This window comes from Protopterus annectens, chromosome 12.part0, assembly GCF_019279795.1.
Source record: "Protopterus annectens isolate FY-2018-M chromosome 12.part0, PAN1.0, whole genome shotgun sequence".
In the NCBI taxonomy this organism is placed as follows: domain Eukaryota; kingdom Metazoa; phylum Chordata; order Ceratodontiformes; family Protopteridae; genus Protopterus; species Protopterus annectens.
The window spans coordinates 841,629,948-841,649,436 of record NC_056746.1 but is presented as its reverse complement, the minus strand read 5'-3'; the positions used below and the strand labels follow the sequence as shown (position 1 = coordinate 841,649,436).

General features: G+C 39.7%; 1 protein-coding gene across 1 annotated transcript in view; it reads right to left on the bottom strand.

Moving 5' to 3' along the window:
- PRPF6 (pre-mRNA processing factor 6) overlaps positions 1 to 19,489 on the bottom strand; it is a gene marked incomplete in the record, with an annotated part of 1,570,595 nt that overhangs the window by 132,977 nt on the left and 1,418,129 nt on the right. Inside the window, 1 exon segment of the mRNA XM_044089883.1 lies at positions 6,217 to 6,343. Coding sequence (XP_043945818.1) covers positions 6,217 to 6,343 — 127 coding nt within the window.

Genomic DNA, 19,489 nt, shown 5'->3' with positions numbered 1-19,489 from the left:
TCTTTCTTCTGTATCACATCTCCAACATCTACATGAGGAAACATTCTTTGGAGTTTGAAGTATAAAAATACCCATGCAAACACTTCCATGAAAAAATCCTAAATCTTTCAGACTTTGTTGCATATTTGGGAGACATACACATGTCTTTCACACTGTTTTCTTGCGAATTGCTTATCCAGTCTCCAGTCTCTCTTCCCAGTTATTTCTAACATCCTCTGATTGAATCTTATAGTCATTGTGAAATATTATGCATATCCGACTGGTTATCCTTTTTTTTTTCAGTGGCTTCTGTTCTCAATTCAACTAGAAACACAAACTCTACCAGAACAGGTCTGTCACTTAGGATTCCCCTGTCGCTTTTGTCTCTTTCTCTGCCAATAATCTGACATCAGTCCCTGATGTGGAAATTGGTCTCTAGCCTGCAGTCCAAATGTCCTCTTGGCCTCTTCCCATTCTGTCACCTTCTCCACTATAGTGGCCCCATCTTGCCTATTCTCTGTACACCTAACTGCAGTCATCCCTATTGGCAGAATCTCCTTTTCCATTCTCAATTTTGCTTAGTGAATACTTTCTGCTACTTTACGAATATAATATTTTATATGGCTTAGAGCTCTGCATCCAAAATCCCATTCTCTTATTTCTTAAATCTCCCCCCGCTCATCCCTTTTTACTTAGCTTTCTGCTTGTGTTATGTATGTCAGCCTTAACTGTGTAGTTCTAAAATATCCCGTCAAATTAATGAATCCTAAACTACCTTATACTATTGGAAGAATCAACCCCTTGACCTCTTCCCTCCCAGATAAAACCCTTAATCTCTTTAATTACTTCCACGGCTTCTCATCTGGTTGATAAAAGTATACCTGACCTGTATATAAAACTAAAGGGACTAAAAACATTTTCAGTGCTTGTATCTTATATCCATAAACAGTAGCTTCTAGTTTCTCGGTTTTTGTATTATCTTTTTAGCATCTTCCCACATATCCTAAGCTGCCATAACAGAATCCTTTTTAGCCCATATTCTTAAATACGGTATTTTATAGTGTCCCCATAAATATGGGCATTACTGAACCAATCCATGTGTAGATGCACAGTTTTCAGTTATATCCTTTGTTTGGTCTGCATTAATTATAACCCCCCCCCCCCCAAAAAAAAAAAAAAAAAAAAAAAAAACTTGAAAAATATCTGAGGATGTTCCACAACACTGTGATGTCCTTTTCTGGTTTTAACAGGTACAAAATAATATTGTCTGCAAATAAAGTCAACTTTTCTTGATTACTGTACCAATCACATCCTTGACTTTTTAAGTCTTTTATGTTTTGCCAATGCCTCTAAATATAATGCAAAGAGGAAAGTGGACACCCCTGCCTGGTTCCTTTGTTCAGATACAACTTATGAGAGAGAAACACTTCCACTTCAACCTTTGCCTCCAATCCCTCAAATATCCTCCTGATTAACCTTAATATTGTACCAGAAAATGCAAATGCTTCCATTGCCCTACTCATAAAATCCTAGCTTACCCCACTGAATGCCTTCTCTGCATTAAGACCCACCAACAATAGCAATACTTCCTGTATTCTGCTTCCCTCTGTCTCATCATTGTTCTGTTAATGATGTCTAATGTTTGCTTCCCTCCATAAAACCACACTGATACATATCTATCATTTTTGGCAACATGTTTGCCGTTTTTTTAGCTATAATCATGGTTAACAAATGAAAAGGGCCTAAATGAAGCTGGGTCTAATGGGTCTTTACCATCTTTAGGTATTACAGCCATGACAGCTTTCTTCCAGGATTTTGGTGCTTCACCTCTTTTTAGAATACCATTAAACAAAACCTTCCAGTTCTTGTATCACTTTCTTCCCTCCTAGCTTCCAACATTCTACAGGAATGCCATCTAATCCAGAAGAATTCCCTGTAGATTGATATGTCATAATTTTTATCTCATCTCCTCCTATCTTAACTGTCAATTGTTGAGCCTCATCTACCTCTAACCTTGGCATAGTTAAGTCTTCCATTAATATTTCCATTTGTACTTTTTCTTGATTTCCACAATCCTCTGCTTTATACAAATTTTCATAAAATTTCCGAAATATCTCTAATACCACTTCAGCATCTCTGGTTATATTTCTTGTTATAAGCTCCTTAAGTTTGGTAACCAGCCCCTCTACTTTCTGTTGCCTAAGTTATAGTGCTAAGAGTTTTTTTCTGCTCAGTAGTTATCAAAAAATAGTTGCTTAACAGCAGTCTTTCTAAACTCCTGCATATTATCCAGATACTCCTTTGTTTTCTCTTTAGCACTCTGCAGTTGTGCCTCTCATACTGTGAGATTCCTCTTATTCTGTAATACTACCTTTATCAGCCCCTATAAATAATTCTGGTTACTTCTTAACCATATCCCGTTTTCTTTTATTCCTACCCTATATTTAAAGTCCACTTTAATTTTATCCTGCTCAGTATCTATGTCTTCTGAAGAAATTTCTATCTTCCCTAGTTGTTGTTTGTCTTTCGTTTTTTTCCCGGTAAGGGGTCGCCACGGCGGAACTCTGGTCCGCTAATGATTGGCAGTAGATTTTTACGAAACGCCGAGGTGCCAGCTCGACGCCCAACCTTCAAAGAAGGCACGCCCATTTACGCACGCATGTCTTTCGAACGCTAGCCAACCGCGGGGAGGACATGCAGATTCCACACAGAAGGCACTCCCAAGCCCAGCCGAGAATCGAACGGGGGAACCTCTTGCTGTGAGGTAACAACGCTACCGCCGTACCACCGTGGCAATTCTCAAATAAATTCCACTAACCATTCCTTAAATTCCTCTCTTTTTAATGGGTAGGTGGGGAAATGCCAGTGTCTTATTTTTACTTCATTACCTTGTGTTTTTATCTTAGTTATTATTGCATGATCTTGAAGCTTTCAATTAAATGCACATGTTCATGTGAAACAATTTCTGTCTAGTGTAGCTTATTTATTGTACCTTAGGAAATAATATGTAAATTCTGTCAGAATTCCAACTACAGAATGCATGTCTACTTCCATACAGTTCTTCAGAAATCTAACCTTTTGTTATATTCCCCCTTCCAAGTCCCCCAAATACAAAATCACTTGTGAAAATCAAGTTCCAGTCCCACTTATAAGTAATATTCCCTGCCGAAAGCAGATTTTTCACAAAATTTTCATAAGCTCTGTAATAGCAGTTTAGTTCTAGTAATTAGTATATGTATAACCTTTTCCTCTGTCCCTGATATTCTGCTGAATTTCCATCATGAAATCCTTTCTTTATCACATTCACATGCTCACTTCTTTCAGAATGTCTCTCTTGTATAATTGCTAATTGCACTCTGCACTTCTTAATGTAATTCAATACTCTTGCCTTTTTGTCTATACTTCAGGCCATTCACATTCCAAAATATGTTTAGTGTAGCCATTATAATAAAAAATTATTATTCCCATCTATTATATACGACAGCTTTTTTATAGATTCATAGGTAGGTACTAGGCTATCTGCTCGAGGGCATTTATAAGCCTAGCCAGAGCGTGTCGGCTTTCATCGCCCCATTGATTAATTAACTGATCCTCTGTCAAGCAGAGCCAATGAAGTGATCCCAGGGGTGTATTTTCTGTTACCCATCCACTTGTCAAGGTTTCTCTTGAAGAGTATTAGTGAGGGGCTCTGCCTAATGTAGTTTAGAATTTTGTTCCAAAGCATGGGGAGTTTCTGTGACAGGAATCTATCCCTCCAGCATGTTCGATTTATTGCTGTGGGGAGGTTTAGCTCACTAGAGCACGTGGCTCGCAGTGACTTGGGTTTCTTTAGGTGGAGCATGACCATCAATTCTGAGTTGGACATGTCTTTGTAAGTCAGGCAGAGATCACCTCTGAGTAAGCGATATGCCACTGAGTACAGCCAGAGTTTTTTCAGTCGGGCTGCATAGGACATATGTTTAAGGCCAGTAATCCTCTTGGTGAGGTACTTTTGTGGTCTTTCCAGCTGTTGGAAGTGTCTTGTGAGGTACATCCCAAATATGATGGGTCTGATGAGTGACGAGTAGAGGGGCACTATAACCTCTCTATTTCTAGATGCGAACCTTTTAGTAATTAGATGGGCCACATAGAAGGATTTCCTAAATATATGAGTGTCAAATATAATTGTTTTAAGTGTTTATTTCCAGATTTTGTGTTACATGCACCTACTAATGTTTGGCAGATTGATCTCTCATACAGTTCTTTCTCGTCATTTCCATTTGAACATATGTGACATTTTACAAGAGTTTTTTTTAATGAAAACCCTCAAAAAACACCCCCAGAACACCCTAATAACCTATTAACTTAAAACACACAATTATGTGCACCTTCAAATAATGAAGTTTAAGCCTCTTGGCAAGAATAACTGTCCCAAACTGACAGCTGCACACACAGGCATAGCTTAACCTAACATTAAATGTATCCATGCTTTGATGCATGTTACAGCCTATTCTCATACTTGCACTAAATGTGGTCTGTTCTAGGAGGAAAATGAAGATAAGACAAGATGTGAAAAACAGCTTATATGCTTTCAGAAAACATTAACCTTTAGCTTTAAAAAAGTGCTCTGGCTTTTACTGCTTCGCCTATAGTCAGCTTGTCTCCATGGAAATACAAACATCAAATGTGCAGCTCTGTAAACCTCTCATCTTGCGCAGAACATTTGTTTGCCCAAGGAAAAATTTTCAATATATTCAGTGTATTATTTCTTACTTCCTTATGCACACAAAAAAATATGAGACTAAGCCAAAGGCCTTAATCAAGAAATTCCCCTATGCAAAATTAAGAGGGAACATATCAACTCCACATACATTACAATCTGTACACTTTTAAATACTGTTACAAACAAAAATCATTATCGCTACTTTTCCTCCTTTCCTTCAGTGTCCTTCCAAACATTAGTGTGATTACGGGGTGTGTGTGGGGGGTATGCGTTTCAGTCCCCCATAAGTTTAAGAAAGTCAACACAAGCCCAATCTTTCCATTTTTTCTTGTAAAGACATACATCACAAATGTGATTGATGCTTTACAGTCTCACATTTACTCACTAATTTTAATGTTACTGGTCTTCTTCCTGTTCATCTCCCAAACCCAGACTTTGGTTCAAGTGCAAGGTTCTCCTGATTCTTTTAGTAAACTCCTGTGCTTTTTTCTGTCTATCAAGCACTGTCCTTTGAAGCAATGGAAAATGTTTCACTGGCAAAGTCTCTCTATATGCTTTATTAACAGAGGATGAGAAACAAGAGTCCCCTTCTGTTTGATGGCTCACTTTGTATGGAGAAACTTTTGTATTTCCTTCTTAGCCTGTTCTACTTCATCTGTCCTCAAACTCTACCATTTTTTTAAACAATTCTTCTTGAGCAGTCGCATACTCAGCCAGCCTCCTCTTAATTTCAGCCTCTGATTTTTGCAGTTTTACCACTTCATCTGAATAGCTGTTTAAAGCTTCTTCCATTTTTTCCAGCTTTTTGTTATTTGAGTTAATATACCTTTTCAGTGTTTTTTTATTTTCATTTTAATAATCTCTAGCACATTTGATTTATCTTTTCCTGCAGATTACTAGAAGCCATATCTTGCACCAAACCTGGAGCTTTTTGTTGAACTGCATGATTCTTTCTAGTCAGTTTCTGCAGATTGTTTCTTGAGGCAAAAAAAGATATGGAAAATGGTGCACTTTTAGCTGAATGACTTCCTGGGCTGTGAGACCATCTTGTATCTGGGGATGCTTGCGGTAAAAGGTATGGAAGACAGACCAAAAGGGCAAAGTCCACCTCTGGAAATCTCCCAGATGATAACATACTACTGCAGCAGTAATGTTTACACTACACATTATGCGATAGGCCTACAATATTAAGGAAAACTGAAGAACTGATCTGAATAGGAAGGCTGCAAGAGACAAGAAAAGAAAGTACTATTTCATTGAAAGGATGTTAGACAAAAAGAATGGGCAACCAGATTTCACAGCACAGGGAAAAAAAAAAAAAACACAACAAACTTTAAAGCAGCAGATGACATGTCGAAATGGGGAGAGGGGAAGCTGCATACTGCTGCAAATACTGTGGAAGCAGACATCAATCTTTTTCTGCTGATTTAACTATGCACCTGTGCACGATACACTTCATTTTTGTTCAGCAGTACAAGTCTGTAAGTTATATTTCTGGTCTTAGTCTTAAAAGTATGCTTAATATTTAGGCTTACCTCTGTTCCATGCTGCTGCTCAAATTTGTAAAAGTAGGCCCAGGCATCTCCCAGGTCTTGGTCAATTTTCACAGTTCTATGAAACCACTCTCTGGCTTTGGTTATTATGCGTTCACTCCAAAACAGCCTAAAAGATAAAACACACAAATTAAGTGCATGTAACACGACAAACATACTAACTCATGTTCTATTCAGCATGCAAAGATTTGGAAAAGTGAACACAAATTTTAACACTTATGAGACAGTTGTTTTTAACTTTGTCTTTTTTGCATAGAATGCATCACCTTGCAACCCATTTTGCATAAATCATACACAAACTCAAATTGAGCAGAAATTTTATCCACAGTAAAGTCATTTTATTTGCAGCATCAGTATGGTCTATAGAAAATATTGCTTAAGCAGTGCACCATACGGCAGCACTACACAAACACCTTTTCTAAGTATAAGCATTCTGTATTACACGCTTCAATAACAATTTTAACTTCCCTTTAAAACTACCAAGCTTCATTAGAAAAGTACTCAAACTCTGTGGATGTCACTTAAAATCAGATCCATAACATGGAATTTTTCAGACAACATGCATCATCAGTATCCAGTGCCAGATATTCAACAGTCTCTGCTAGCACCCGAGATCACCACACCTCTAATAGCCGTTGTATGAGAACTGTCTAAATATAACCTGCAGTTCTTTACTATGACCACCTTCTCAATCCTCAACTTTCAGAGGAGATTTCTTCTTTAGGTAGAAAGTGCTGTTGCAGGGTTTCACATATTAAAACACCCACAAAAGCGGTAAGACTCCAAAAGAGGAATCAGCTAAACAGAAGCAAATCCAGATTTGTTGTAAACGATACCTTCAAAAATCCAACATTACTGTGAACACACCTCATATTTTCTAACTTTAGGGTATCTTTCACAGCATATCCCACTAAGGGGAACAATCCCAAGCAGAAAGAGTCAAACGAAGGAAGGCAAATTTTCATAAAAAACCTGTAAAACCTTAGTCCAAGACATCAATGTAAAAAGTACAGTTGTGTACACTTACCGTAAATGTAGATGTTCAAGTGGATTCACTGTTGCAGTCATTACACTTGGGTTATCCTGCTGGCAGGCTACCCTCAGTCGGCTTGAGTTCCAAAGTCTAGGTCTGGCGTCTGTTGCTGTCGTCTCTTCCCTGACGTCAGTGCGTATAAAGATGCAGCTGACGCCATTTTCTTCAGTTTTTCTTGCCCCAGATGTCAGGTGCCCCCAAATGGGTAGGCTAAAAATATGCCAATAAAATAAGCATGCACCAAAATATATGATATACCTTCATCTACAAGCAAATACACCACATAGGTTGTATAGATTAGAGAAGTGCGGATAAGTTCCAGCAAAGATAAGGGGGATGGTGGGTGGGTAACCTGGACTGCAACAGTGAATACACTCAAATATCTACATTTATGGTAAGTGTACACAACTGTACTATGTTCTTCGTGTTTCACTGTTGCAGTCATTACACTTGGGTTGAATCCCAAAGCTATGGTTGGGAGGCTGGAGCTAAATAGCATTAGGAGCGGCTATGAGGCCCTGCAAAACTGCAGTGGCAAAGCCTGCCCTGGATTTAGAGTAGAGTGGTAAATGATAGTGCTTTGTAAAGGTGTGCACTGAACTCCAGATAGCAGCCACTAAAATGTCTTTGGTTGGTACTCCTCTGAGGAAGGCTGCTGAAGTGGCTGCTGCTCTGGTTGAATGTGGCCTAATGCCCTTAGGCACTGGCTTGCCATGTTGTGAATAGCAGAAACGAATGCAGTGGCCTATCCACTTTGAAATAGTCTGCTTAGAGATAGCCTTCCCTTGTGATCCTGCAGCATATGCCACTAGTAGTTGCTCAGTCTTTCTGAAAGCTTTGGTTCTGTTCAAGTAGAAGCGTAGCTGTCTGTGTATGTCCAAAGAATGCAGAATTCTCTCCCCCTTATTCTGTGGGTTTGGATAAAAAGTAGGTAGATGAATAGTTTGGTTAAGGGCCACACTGGACACTACCTTAGGCATAAATGTGGGGTTTGTCCTCAGAGAAACCCTGTCTGGATAAAAGGTTCCACAGCCATGAGTGCCTGTAGCTCTGAGACTCGTCTCGCAGAGGTTATTGCTAGGAGCAGAGCTGTTTTCCAAGATGAAAATTTTATATCAGCTGTAGCGGCTGGCTCAAAAGGAGGCATTTCCTTGTTATCATGCTGAAGACTTGTGGATCCAATTTCCACTCGTGGGGATCCATGAGGTTTCTGCTTAGTTCGTCTGCCAGAGTATTTATCTTTCCTGGCAGGAATTGTGCCTGCAGATGTACTTGGTAAGTCAATGCTGTGTCCCACAAAGTCATGGCTAGTCTGCAAAGCGGGTAAGGATGAGTGCCTCCCTGCTTGTTTGAATACCACATGACCATGGTATTGTCTGTCTTTATCAGTAGTTGTCCTGGATGAAGTAGGTCCTTGAAGGCTGTCAGGGCATTCTCAACAGCTAGCATCTCTTTTTGATTGATATGCAGATGCATTTGGTTTGTGGACCATGTGCTTTGAATACATCTTCCTGCCACGTGGGCCCCCCAGGCATAATGTGATGCATCCGTTGTTAATGTCTGCCTGGCTGGGGGTAAATGGCTATCCCTTGTTCTGGTGACAAGCCTTCGCCCACCATCAAAACTCCTGCTGCAGGCAGGGAATGAGGGTAATTATTGTTTCCAGGCTGTGGCAACGTTGAGCCCAAACACTTTTTAGGTACCATTGAAGTTTCCTCATATGCAGTCTCACATATGGAATTTAGTAGAATGCAGGATGCCATGAAGCCCAAAGCCTGCAGAATTTTTATTGCAGATAACTGGGTCTTTGTTGCCAACAGTTTGAAATATGTAGTCAGTTGCCTTTGTTTGTCTGGCATGAGATAAGCCATCTGGGCAGTTGTATTTAAGCTTGCACCCAAGAATATTATCTCTTGAGAGGGTACTAGTTTTGATTTCTTTTCGTTGACTGTGTACCCTAGGCCTGTTAGAAATCTCTTTACAAACGGCAGATGCTGTAGGAGAGTGTCCTTGTTCTCTGCTTGAATGAGGCAGTCGTCCAAGTAAGGATATGTGTGTATTCCTCTTTGTCTGCAGAATGCAATTACTGGTACCAGGCACTTTGTGAAGACCCTGGGTGCAGTAGATAAGCCAAAGGGCAGCGCAGAGAATTGGTAGTGCATTGAGCCAGCTTTGAATCTGAGGTATCTTCTGCATGTTTGTCTGATTGGGACATGCAGGTATGCCTCTTTTAGGTCTAAAGTCACAAGCCAAGCCTTCTTGCCCAGCATGGGCAGAAGCTGCTATAGAGTCAACATTTTGAATTTTGGTATATCCAGATATGTGTTTAGAATAGATAGGTCCAGTATTGGTGTCTAGGTTTTGTCCTTTTTTGGTACCAAGAACAGTCTTGAATAAAATCCTTGTCCCTGTTCTTGCTCTGGTACTTGTTGAATGGCCCTCATGTCCATGAGGGATAAGACTTGTTTTTGTGCCTCTGCCCATTGATGTTTTGGCAAGTCTGGCCAGCCTTTTGTCCTTGGCAGGGTATGGAAGTGAAACTTGTAGCCTTGTGACACTAGGTCTAGGACCCATTTGTCCTGTGTTATTATGTGCCAATTTTGAGAAAAAAATGCTAGTTTTCCCCCCTAAAGGTGCTGCCAGAAGAGAAATGCTTGGTGCAGGCAGGGGGAAGTCATTGGGACCGTTTCCTGTATGGCTGTGATTTGTCTTCTCCACTTTTGGAGGTAGAAGCACCCCATTGTTTAGACCTGTACGAACCTTGGGGCTGGGATCTGCCTCTTGGGCGTCTGTATCTGCCCCTTTGTGGTCTGCCTGACACTGGAAAGGTCCAATTCTTTGTAGGCCAGTGTCTGCTAAATCTTGGAGGTTGTACCTGTAAAGAATCCTTAACCATTTGCATAGATTTAGCTTTGTCCTCCACTTTCTTTAATACCTCTTCTGCTTTAACACCAAACAAGGTATCATGCTGTAATGGACCATCTAATAATTTTGCTTCGACATGGTCAGGCAGATTTTGTTCCTTTAACCAAGCATGTCTGCTGATGACAGAACCCATAACAGCTGCCCTGCAGGAGGCCTCCAAAGAATCAAAACCACATTGCAAAGTATGCTTTCCAACTTGCTCAGCTGCAAGCAATAAATCGTGCATTTCTTTGTTTTCTGCACATTCAGAATTTATCAACATTTTCTGTTTAAGCAGTGACATAATATATTGCTGATATTTGAGCATATGAAACTGACAATTTAAAGCCCTTATAGCCAAGGTAGCAGAAGTGTAAATCTTCTTTCCCCATCTGTCCAATGCCCTAGAATCCCTGTCAGAGGGGGTAGGGTGTTTTGCAGTGGATGCCTTGATCCCTTTGGGACCTTGAGACATAGTTTCTGGGTCAGCAGCCGGGTTGTTGAAAAGGAAGTTGAGAGAGTCAGGAACCCTGTAGTACCTGTCCGGCTTAACAAGAGCTGGAGGTATGGAGTCAGGGGTCAGACTGGACTCTGAAAATACATCTACAATGTCTAACACAGGTGTAATAGCTAGGGGCCTGTGTTGTTGGAGTAAAAGGAAGTCTCTGAGCCTTTTCTTAGATTCTGAATAATCTTGGCTCTCCCAGTGGAAATGTTCCCTCATGGTATGCAAGGTTTCCCCAAAAGAGTAATCCTCAGCAGGATAGGCTGAAGGGATAGATTCTTTAGCATCAGAATCCTCATAGGGAGGAAGAGAGTATTCCTGATCAGAAGAGGAATCAGATGAAATGGAAACCTGATCTGAAGATTCATATTCTGTCTCTTGCCTAGGCCTTTTATCAGGAGGGGGATGGGAACCCCTGATCAAAGTAATTAAGTCTTCGGCCATTTTGAGCATCTGTTTTTTGGGCATGGAGGCCTGGCCATGAAGCTGTTGTACTTGTTTCTTTGTCTTTAAAGGTGCTTTAGTCTTTGCCTTTGAAGCTGGAGTCATTTTAATGTATAATTGAGTAGGTCTGAAAACACCCACAGAAGCCAATACCTGCTCAGCGGCTCCGGACCCATCTGAGGGAATAGTCTCCAAAGGTCCAATACTTTGAGCTTCCAGCGGCCTAGTCGACTCCACATGGGAGTCTGTAAAGGCCCGCGGGTCCAAAGTAGCGGGCATCAGGGGCTGCGAAAGCGCCTCACTGAGAACTGGTGACTTGCTTAGAGGAAGCCTCGTCGTTGGTTTTGGACCTCGGATGCCTGTCCTTTTCTTTGTGTTTCTTGTGAATTCCGGTAGTCGGATGGCTATCCGACGGCACCGTGTAATTAAATCTTCTGCCAAAATAGTGAAATGCAAAATCGTACCGAAGCTTAACAGTGCATTGGTTAAATCTAGCACAAAACCGACAACTAGCAACGTCATGGTCAGGGCCTAGGCAAGGAATACAATAAGAATGAAAGTCCTTATGAGGTATTTGCTTCCACCAAGAAATACAATTATTAACTTTTTCTGACATTGGTCTGGAGCAAGAAAAAAGGTTTCCCCAATGGGGTACTTAGCTTTTAATGAAGACTTCGGATCTGAAATTCAAACACGAAAATCTCAGGAGTCAGCCGACCGGCACTTGCGAACTGCTTCTGCTTCGGGCACCACGCGGCAAGAAAGACCGAAGAAAATGGCGTCGGCTGCATCTTTTATACCCCTGGTGCACTGACGTCAGGGAAGAGGCGACAGCAACCGACGTCAGAGCTAGACTTTGGAACTCAGGCTGACTGAGGGTAGCCTGCCAGCAGGATAACCCAAGTGTACTGACTGCAACAGTGAAACACGAAGAGCATCACCCAAGCAAAACATGCTTCCCCCCTATAAAAAAAAAAATATATTAAATCTGTAATAATTTGTGAAACTTTAGACTTGAGCTCATATCACAATTCCAAACCTTCCAAAAATACTTTCTACAGAAGCCTTGGAAGAGTGAGCCTGAAAACTCTAGTTGAAGTGTTACCATGGACTGAATGTACTAACATAGTTCCTTTTGGATAAAATTTAAGAGACTCAGTTTGGACTTTTAGTGTAAAAGAAATTTTACAGTGAGGTTCACAGGCAAGTACAGGGCTAGCTGCTCCTGTGAACCAATTTAAGCCTAGTTAATTTCCCTACTGATGCTTGAATTAACCTATCCCATTTATTGTTACACTGATGTTATGCACCCCATGGTCAATAATTATATAGTAACCCTCGTGAGAATAACTAGGATCATACCATAGACAATTTGAGGGGACCCATGCATGGGATAAAGCATTTAAAAGTTACCTCTGTCCATCGATGTGCAGAAAGCTGGACATTGTTTCAATGACACACATGTTTCTAACTCCCAGGTAACCGAATGGCCAGATCACAGATTTTTTTTTCCTAGGGAAAAAAATGTTTGTCGCAGTGAATTTGCTCTTTTCCTCACTGTAGTGCGATCTTGCAGTTAGTATATTTAGTTAGAGGGAGTGTAGGGGTGAAGCCTCCACTTTATGTTTGCACTGGTGTGTTGTATGTAGTTGGCCTACCGATTTTTTTCCCTAGGGGAAAAAAAAAATCGATGATCTGAGGGAGTTTGACACATGTGTCGATGAAACTGTGTTCGGCTTTCCGCCGCTTCAGTTTGCTAATATAGATCCCCAGAGCTGTGGTATCCTCCGCGAGATACACCTGCCCTTCCAAACTGCTCTGCTGATACTGCAGAACAGGTTTAGATCTCTAGACACAGCATATCTGTTACCATCTGACGTGCTGATGTGCAGTAAATCCATCAGTACTGAGTCAAAGGATTGTATGCCAGGCACAAGTCACCTCTTAGCAACTTCTAGGATACAGAGCACAATGACAGGACTTCGAGTTGGGTCTATGTAAGACATATTGTGTTCAGGCCTTGTATCCTTTTAGAAGGTATCTCTATGGATGTTCCAGCTATTGCATATGTCTGGACAGTTCTTTGCCCAAAGGGGATATTTATACTCAATGACTGGCCTAATGAAGTCTATGTAAAGGGGGACAATGATATTCCTACATCTAGACACAATTCCTCTGTACATAAGCTGTTCAATATAGAAGGACTTTCTTATGACAATGCACACATATTAGTTGAAAGTTAGGTCACTGACCACGTAAGTTCTCAATTCCCAAACAACTGCGTCGGCTCTTAGGGGTGCATTGTCAATGTGGTAGTTCTCCATGTAGATGACTTCCAAAGGATATGATAATGCATTTTTGACATTTAATTTCAAATACACGAGTTTGGTACCAGTTATTTATTTGGTACAAACCCTCCTGCAGGATGGCTAAGTCATTTGGGGATTCAATGACTGCTCCTAGCTTGTAGTCATCTGCAAACTTAAGTCAGCCACAGACATTTGACCCTGGCTTTTATTCATAGATGTAGATGCCAAACAGGGGAAGTACCAAGCACAGAGCCTTGAAGGACTCATCTAGTAACTGGCCTCTCTGTGGGGGTAACTTCCACTATCTTGATTTTCTCCTTTCTATCTATAAGCCAAATGGCAACTCAGCAGGTGACACAGGGGTTTATTCACAGATTATTTAGCTTTTCTACTATGCCTGAGCAGGGGACTGGGTCAAAAGCTTATAGACAACTTTATTAAATTATCACTTAGGACACAGGCAAACATTCATTAACAGAAAAGAAACCATACTAACATCTTTTCATTTTACATGCATTAAACATAACTATCTTTTCCTTCTTTACAACCATCAGTCCAGCATTACATAATTTGCTCAATTCCTGCCTTCCCTTAAACCTTACTCCTCCTCTTGAACATTATTCTTTATGTATTGTTCTCACCAGTTCCATATATTTCTACATAATTTGCTCCTTCCCTTTTCTATAAAGATCTCCCTTATAGTTCTTTTATCTCTTTTCACACTATTCAATACTTCAAGTACATTTGGTTTAGCCTGATTTCCATCTTCTAGCAATTGCTTTTTTGGTACTCAACAGAATTAACTTAAAAAGGACTTGATATATCTATGCAATTTGTATCCTGCATCCCAGCTCAAAAGAATAATTTCCTTAGTTACAACCATTTGCTCACCCAATATAGTATTCTGTGAGAATTTTTTTTTTTTTTAGAGTTTCCCAACTCATTATACTCCCAAAACATATGTTCCCACTTCCCTTTTCTTCCCCATGTCACCTCTAACATTTGCTATCTACATGGGGTATAAAAATGCCAATGCAAACATGTTGAAGCAAACATCCTAAACCGTCTGGATTCTGTTGCATATACAAGGGCCATACATATGTCCTCCCATTGTTCCCTTAGAAATTGTTTTTCCATTCTCACTTCCCAATATTTTCTAATCTTCTATGACTGCTTCTTACATTTACTGTGCAATATTTTATATGCCCTACTAATTTTCACTTTTTAACAGCAGCTTCTGGTCTAGATTCAACTAAAAACTGATCTAGTATTTCCCTGATCCCTTTCTCTTTGCCTACACTCTCACACCAATCCTTAGTGGGGAAGGCAGTCTCTAGCTTGAAGTCCAAATGTCTTAGCCCCATCTCATTACATTTCCCTCGCGTTAATTGTTCAAAGTACCTCGGTTCCTTTGCCAGTTACTTGCAGTTATCCCTACTAACAAAAATCTCACTTTTCGATTCTCAGGTTGGCTTAGTTTTTAGAATACTGTCTGCTACTTAATGAATATAGTACTCTGTGTGTGTATTACTCTCCTTAAGTATTTGTATACAAACTTCCACTCTCTCTCTTTCCTTACTTCTTAAGCATCCTTCCTGCTTCGTCATCCCTTTCCACTTTGAATTGTAACCTTCTGCTTGTGTTATATACATGAGCCTTAATTGTAGCTCTAAACTAACCCTTCAAATCTGGTAATTCCAAACCACTTTGTTCTACTGGAGGATCAGCACTTGCTCTCTTCCCCTCCTAGATAACATCCTTCAACTCTATTACTATCCACAGCTTCTCCTCTGGTTTATAAAAATATGTCTGATCCGTATATAAAATTAAAGGAACTAAAATCATTTTCATTGCTTGCATCTTACTATACATATCCATATCAAAGAGCTTCCTGTTCTCAGTTTTTGTATTACATATTCTTTAGTCTCTTCCCGCATATCCTCAACTACCATAACAGAAGCCTTTTTAATCTATACTCCTAAAAGCTTCATCTCATGTCCCCATAAACATGGGTACTGCTGAACCAGTTTGTGTGTGGGTGCATAATATACAGCTATGGACACTGTTCTATATTTATTAAATTTATATCCTGCAAAGACCTGAAACACAACACTGTGATGCCCTCTTCTGGATTTATTGGGTACAAAATATCATCTCTGCAAATAAAGCCAACTTTTCTTGATGATCATACCTACTATATCCCTGAATTTCTAAGTCCCTTACTTTACTTGCTAATGGCTCTAAATATAAAACATAGGAGAAAGAGAATACCCCTTCCTGGTTCCTTTGTTCAAGCAACTTATCAGACAAGAACCCTTCCACTTTAATTTTTTGCCTTCAATCCTTCACATAGCCTCCTAATTAAACCTATCACTGTATCAGGGAATGGGAACGCAAAGACTTCCTTTACCCTATCTGTAAAACCCCAGGTTACTCTGGTGAATGCCTTCTCTGCATCAAAACCTACCAACAGCAGTATTTTCTAACATTCTGCTTCACTCTGGATCATCATTATTCTATTAATGAAGTCAAATGTTTGCTTCTCCTCCACAAAACTACACTAATCGATATCTATCAATTTTGGCAAAACCTTTCCCATTTGTTTAGCTAGTACAGACAAACACATTATAACCATGGTTTAAAATTGAAATGGGTCTATATGAAGTTGGGTCTGATAGGTCTTCACCGTCTTTGGGTAATACAACCACTACAACTGTCTTCCAGCAGGTTGGCACTTCCCCTCTTTTTTTTAAATACTGTTAAAATCTTCCAGATCTTTATCACCACCTTCCCTACTAACTTCCACAGGAAGACCATCTGTTCCTGGAGACTTTCATGCAAATTGAATATACATCATTATTATTCATCCTCTCCTACTGTAACTATTAGATTCAGAGCATCATCTATGGCTAACCTTGGCATGATTAAGCTTCCCATAAATATATCCATTTCTGCTCTCTCGATTTCCACATTCCCCTGCTTTACAGAAATTTCATAAAATTTCCTAAATGTCTCCACTACATCTACAGGATCTCTGGTTATTTTTCTTGTTATAGGCTCCCTAAGTTTGGTGACTACCTTTTCTTTTTGTTGCCTAAATCGTTGCACTAAAAGTTTCTGTGCTCTGCAGTCATCAAACAGTTGCTTAACATCAACCTTTCTAAACTCATACAAATTATCCAAATATTAATTTTCTCTTTAGTATATTGAAGGTGTGTTTCTTTTTGTTATGCGAGATTCCTCTTATTCTAAAATAATTTAACCTTCATCAACCCCATCTAAATAATGCTATTACTTCTCAACTATACCGCTTTCTATTTTATTTCAACCCTATTTTAAACTCCATTTTCATTTTATCCCACTCACTAGCTTGATATCACTTCTGAAGAAAATTGTCTTTTCTAATAATTCTTGAGTAACTTCCACTACCCATTCTCTAAATGCCTCTATTTTAACAGGAAGGTGGGAAAGTACCCCTGTCTCATTTTTACTTCACTACCCTGCATTTGTAACTTAGTTTTTATTGATACATGATCTGGAACAGTTCCCAGTTCCTGGATGGGTGTTGAAGTTTTCAATGAAATGCATATGCTCCTGTGAAGTGTAATTTCTATTCAGTCTAACCCAGTTATTGTACCATGAGCTATAATGTGTAAACTCAGTCCAAGTTCCTACTCATGAATTAAACTCTTCCATAACAAATATTTTCATATATTTATTCAGTATTGCAGATCAAGTTCCACTCCCCACCTATAAGTAATATTTCCTGCTGAAAGCTGATTTTTCCCCAAAATATTCTTAAGCTCCATAACAGCAATTTTTTGGTGGAATATAAATACATGCCATCATAATCCTCCTCCCCTGCCAATAGTCTCTTACTATTACAAATCTACCTTTAGTGTCTTTTTCCCCTCTTTATCACTTCTGTAGCCCTGCTAGCAATTAGTATTCTTACTCCCCTTTTCCTTTGCCCCAGATGCTCTGTTGAATATCCACCCTGAAATTCTTTTTTTGTCAAATTCTCATGCTCATTTCTTTCCAAATACATTCTCTGCAGCTATGATACTTGCACTCTGCATTTCATAATGAAATTCAACACTTTTTCCTTTTTGTTTGCATTTGTAAGGCCATTTACATTTCAAGACAATACAGACAGCATTGCCATTATGACAAAAAGCTATTCCCAACTAATAAACATTCAAAAAACTTTCATGTGTATTTCCAACTTTTCTTACATGCGCACACTAATGTTTGTCAAGGTGATCTTTTACACAGTCATTTCTTCTCATTTCTATTCGAACCTATGTCATATTTTTCCAGACTTTTTGTTTTAATGGAAACCCTCAAACAAAAACTTAAATACATTTTCAGAATACCCCCATCACCTGCTAACTTAGAAGAGACGCACAGAATTATGGACATCTTCAAAAAAAGAAGTTTAACCATCCAGACAGGAACTACCCAAAATTGATAGCTGCACCCACAAGCATTACCCAACATAAAAGTAAGATTACCCATGCTGAAGTACAAGTTACAGCCTGTGTTCCTACTTACACAGAGTGATGCTTGTTTTTTTATCTTTACTCACCTGCCAGATGGAAAAACAACATGTATGCTTTCAGAAAACATTAACTTTTATCCCTAAGGAAAAATGCACTTGCCATCTTTAAATAAAATTAAACCGTACACAGTCCTATTAAATGCATTAAGGTACTGCAGCTGATAGGAAGGCTGCTATCAGTTAATCACTTTCCATGACTTCTGGCTTTATTTTTCCCTGAATTGCTTGCCACTGTACTTTTTTACATTCTCTCAGCAAAGAATGCTCAGAAAGTACAGTTGTGTAACATCTTACTATAACAGTAGACACCCTACTTCTCACTGTTGCAGGATTCTTCACTCATGGGATATCCTTCTGAGGACAGCTGAACATCCAGCCAGCATAGCAAAGCCTTTACACCTTCCAGGCACAGTATTATCAGACATATGTTTTATGTGCAAGGTGCAGGGTACATATGTGACATATGAATGTCTAATCCTCAGAAAGAACAGCTGTGCAAAATCTTACATAACAGTAGATGGCTTTTTATTTACTGTTGCAGTATTCTTTTCTATACTGTTCTCCCTCCCACGTAGGAAAGCTCAACATTTGGCCAGTATACCAAAGCCTATACCAAAGCCTTATGATCTTGTATACACCGTACATCACATGTATATTCCTCACAAGGTGATGCACGGAAGCAGTAACCCAGAACTGAATAACCTAGTACAGAACAATCTCCATCTGACATAGGAGTTTATACACATCCAGGAGAAAATGCAGAAGAAAATGGGAGACCCCTAGCAAGAAAGGAATCCAAAACAAAAAATAGAAAGTACAGTTGTGTACACTTACCATAAATGTAGATGTTCGAGTGTATTCACTGTTGCAGTCATTACATTTGGGTAATCTGCTTGCAGGTTGCCCTCAGTTGGCCTGATTAACAAAGTCTTGGGTCCTGCGTTGGTTGCTGTCCCTTCTTCCATGACGTCAGGTTGTCAGGGGTACAAAACATGCAGCCAACATCATTACATCAGTTTTTCTTGTTCCAGATGTCAGGTGCCCCCCTAATGGGAAGCAATTAAACATAAAACCACAAAGGTATACCTCCAACAAAAAAGCAAATACACCAAAAAGGCTTTTAAGCATAGTAAAGGAAAGTAGAGATATAACCAAAAGAAGTTAGGGGGCAGGAGGGGGGTAACCAGGACTGCAACAGTGAATACACTCGAACATCTACATTTATGGTAAGTGTACACAACTGTACTATGTTCTTCGTGTTTCACTGTTGCAGTCACTACATTTGGGTAGATTCCTAAAGCTATGGTTGGGAGGAGAAGTTTAGATAGCATTAGGGCAAGCTATAAGGCCCTGCAAGACTGCAGTGGCAAAGCCAGCTTTGGATTTATAGAAAATTGTCAAATGATAATGCTTGGTGAAAGTATGTACAGAACTCCAGGTAGCAGCTTCTAGGATGTCCCTGGTAGGAATGCCTCAGAGAAAGCTGCACAAGGAGATGC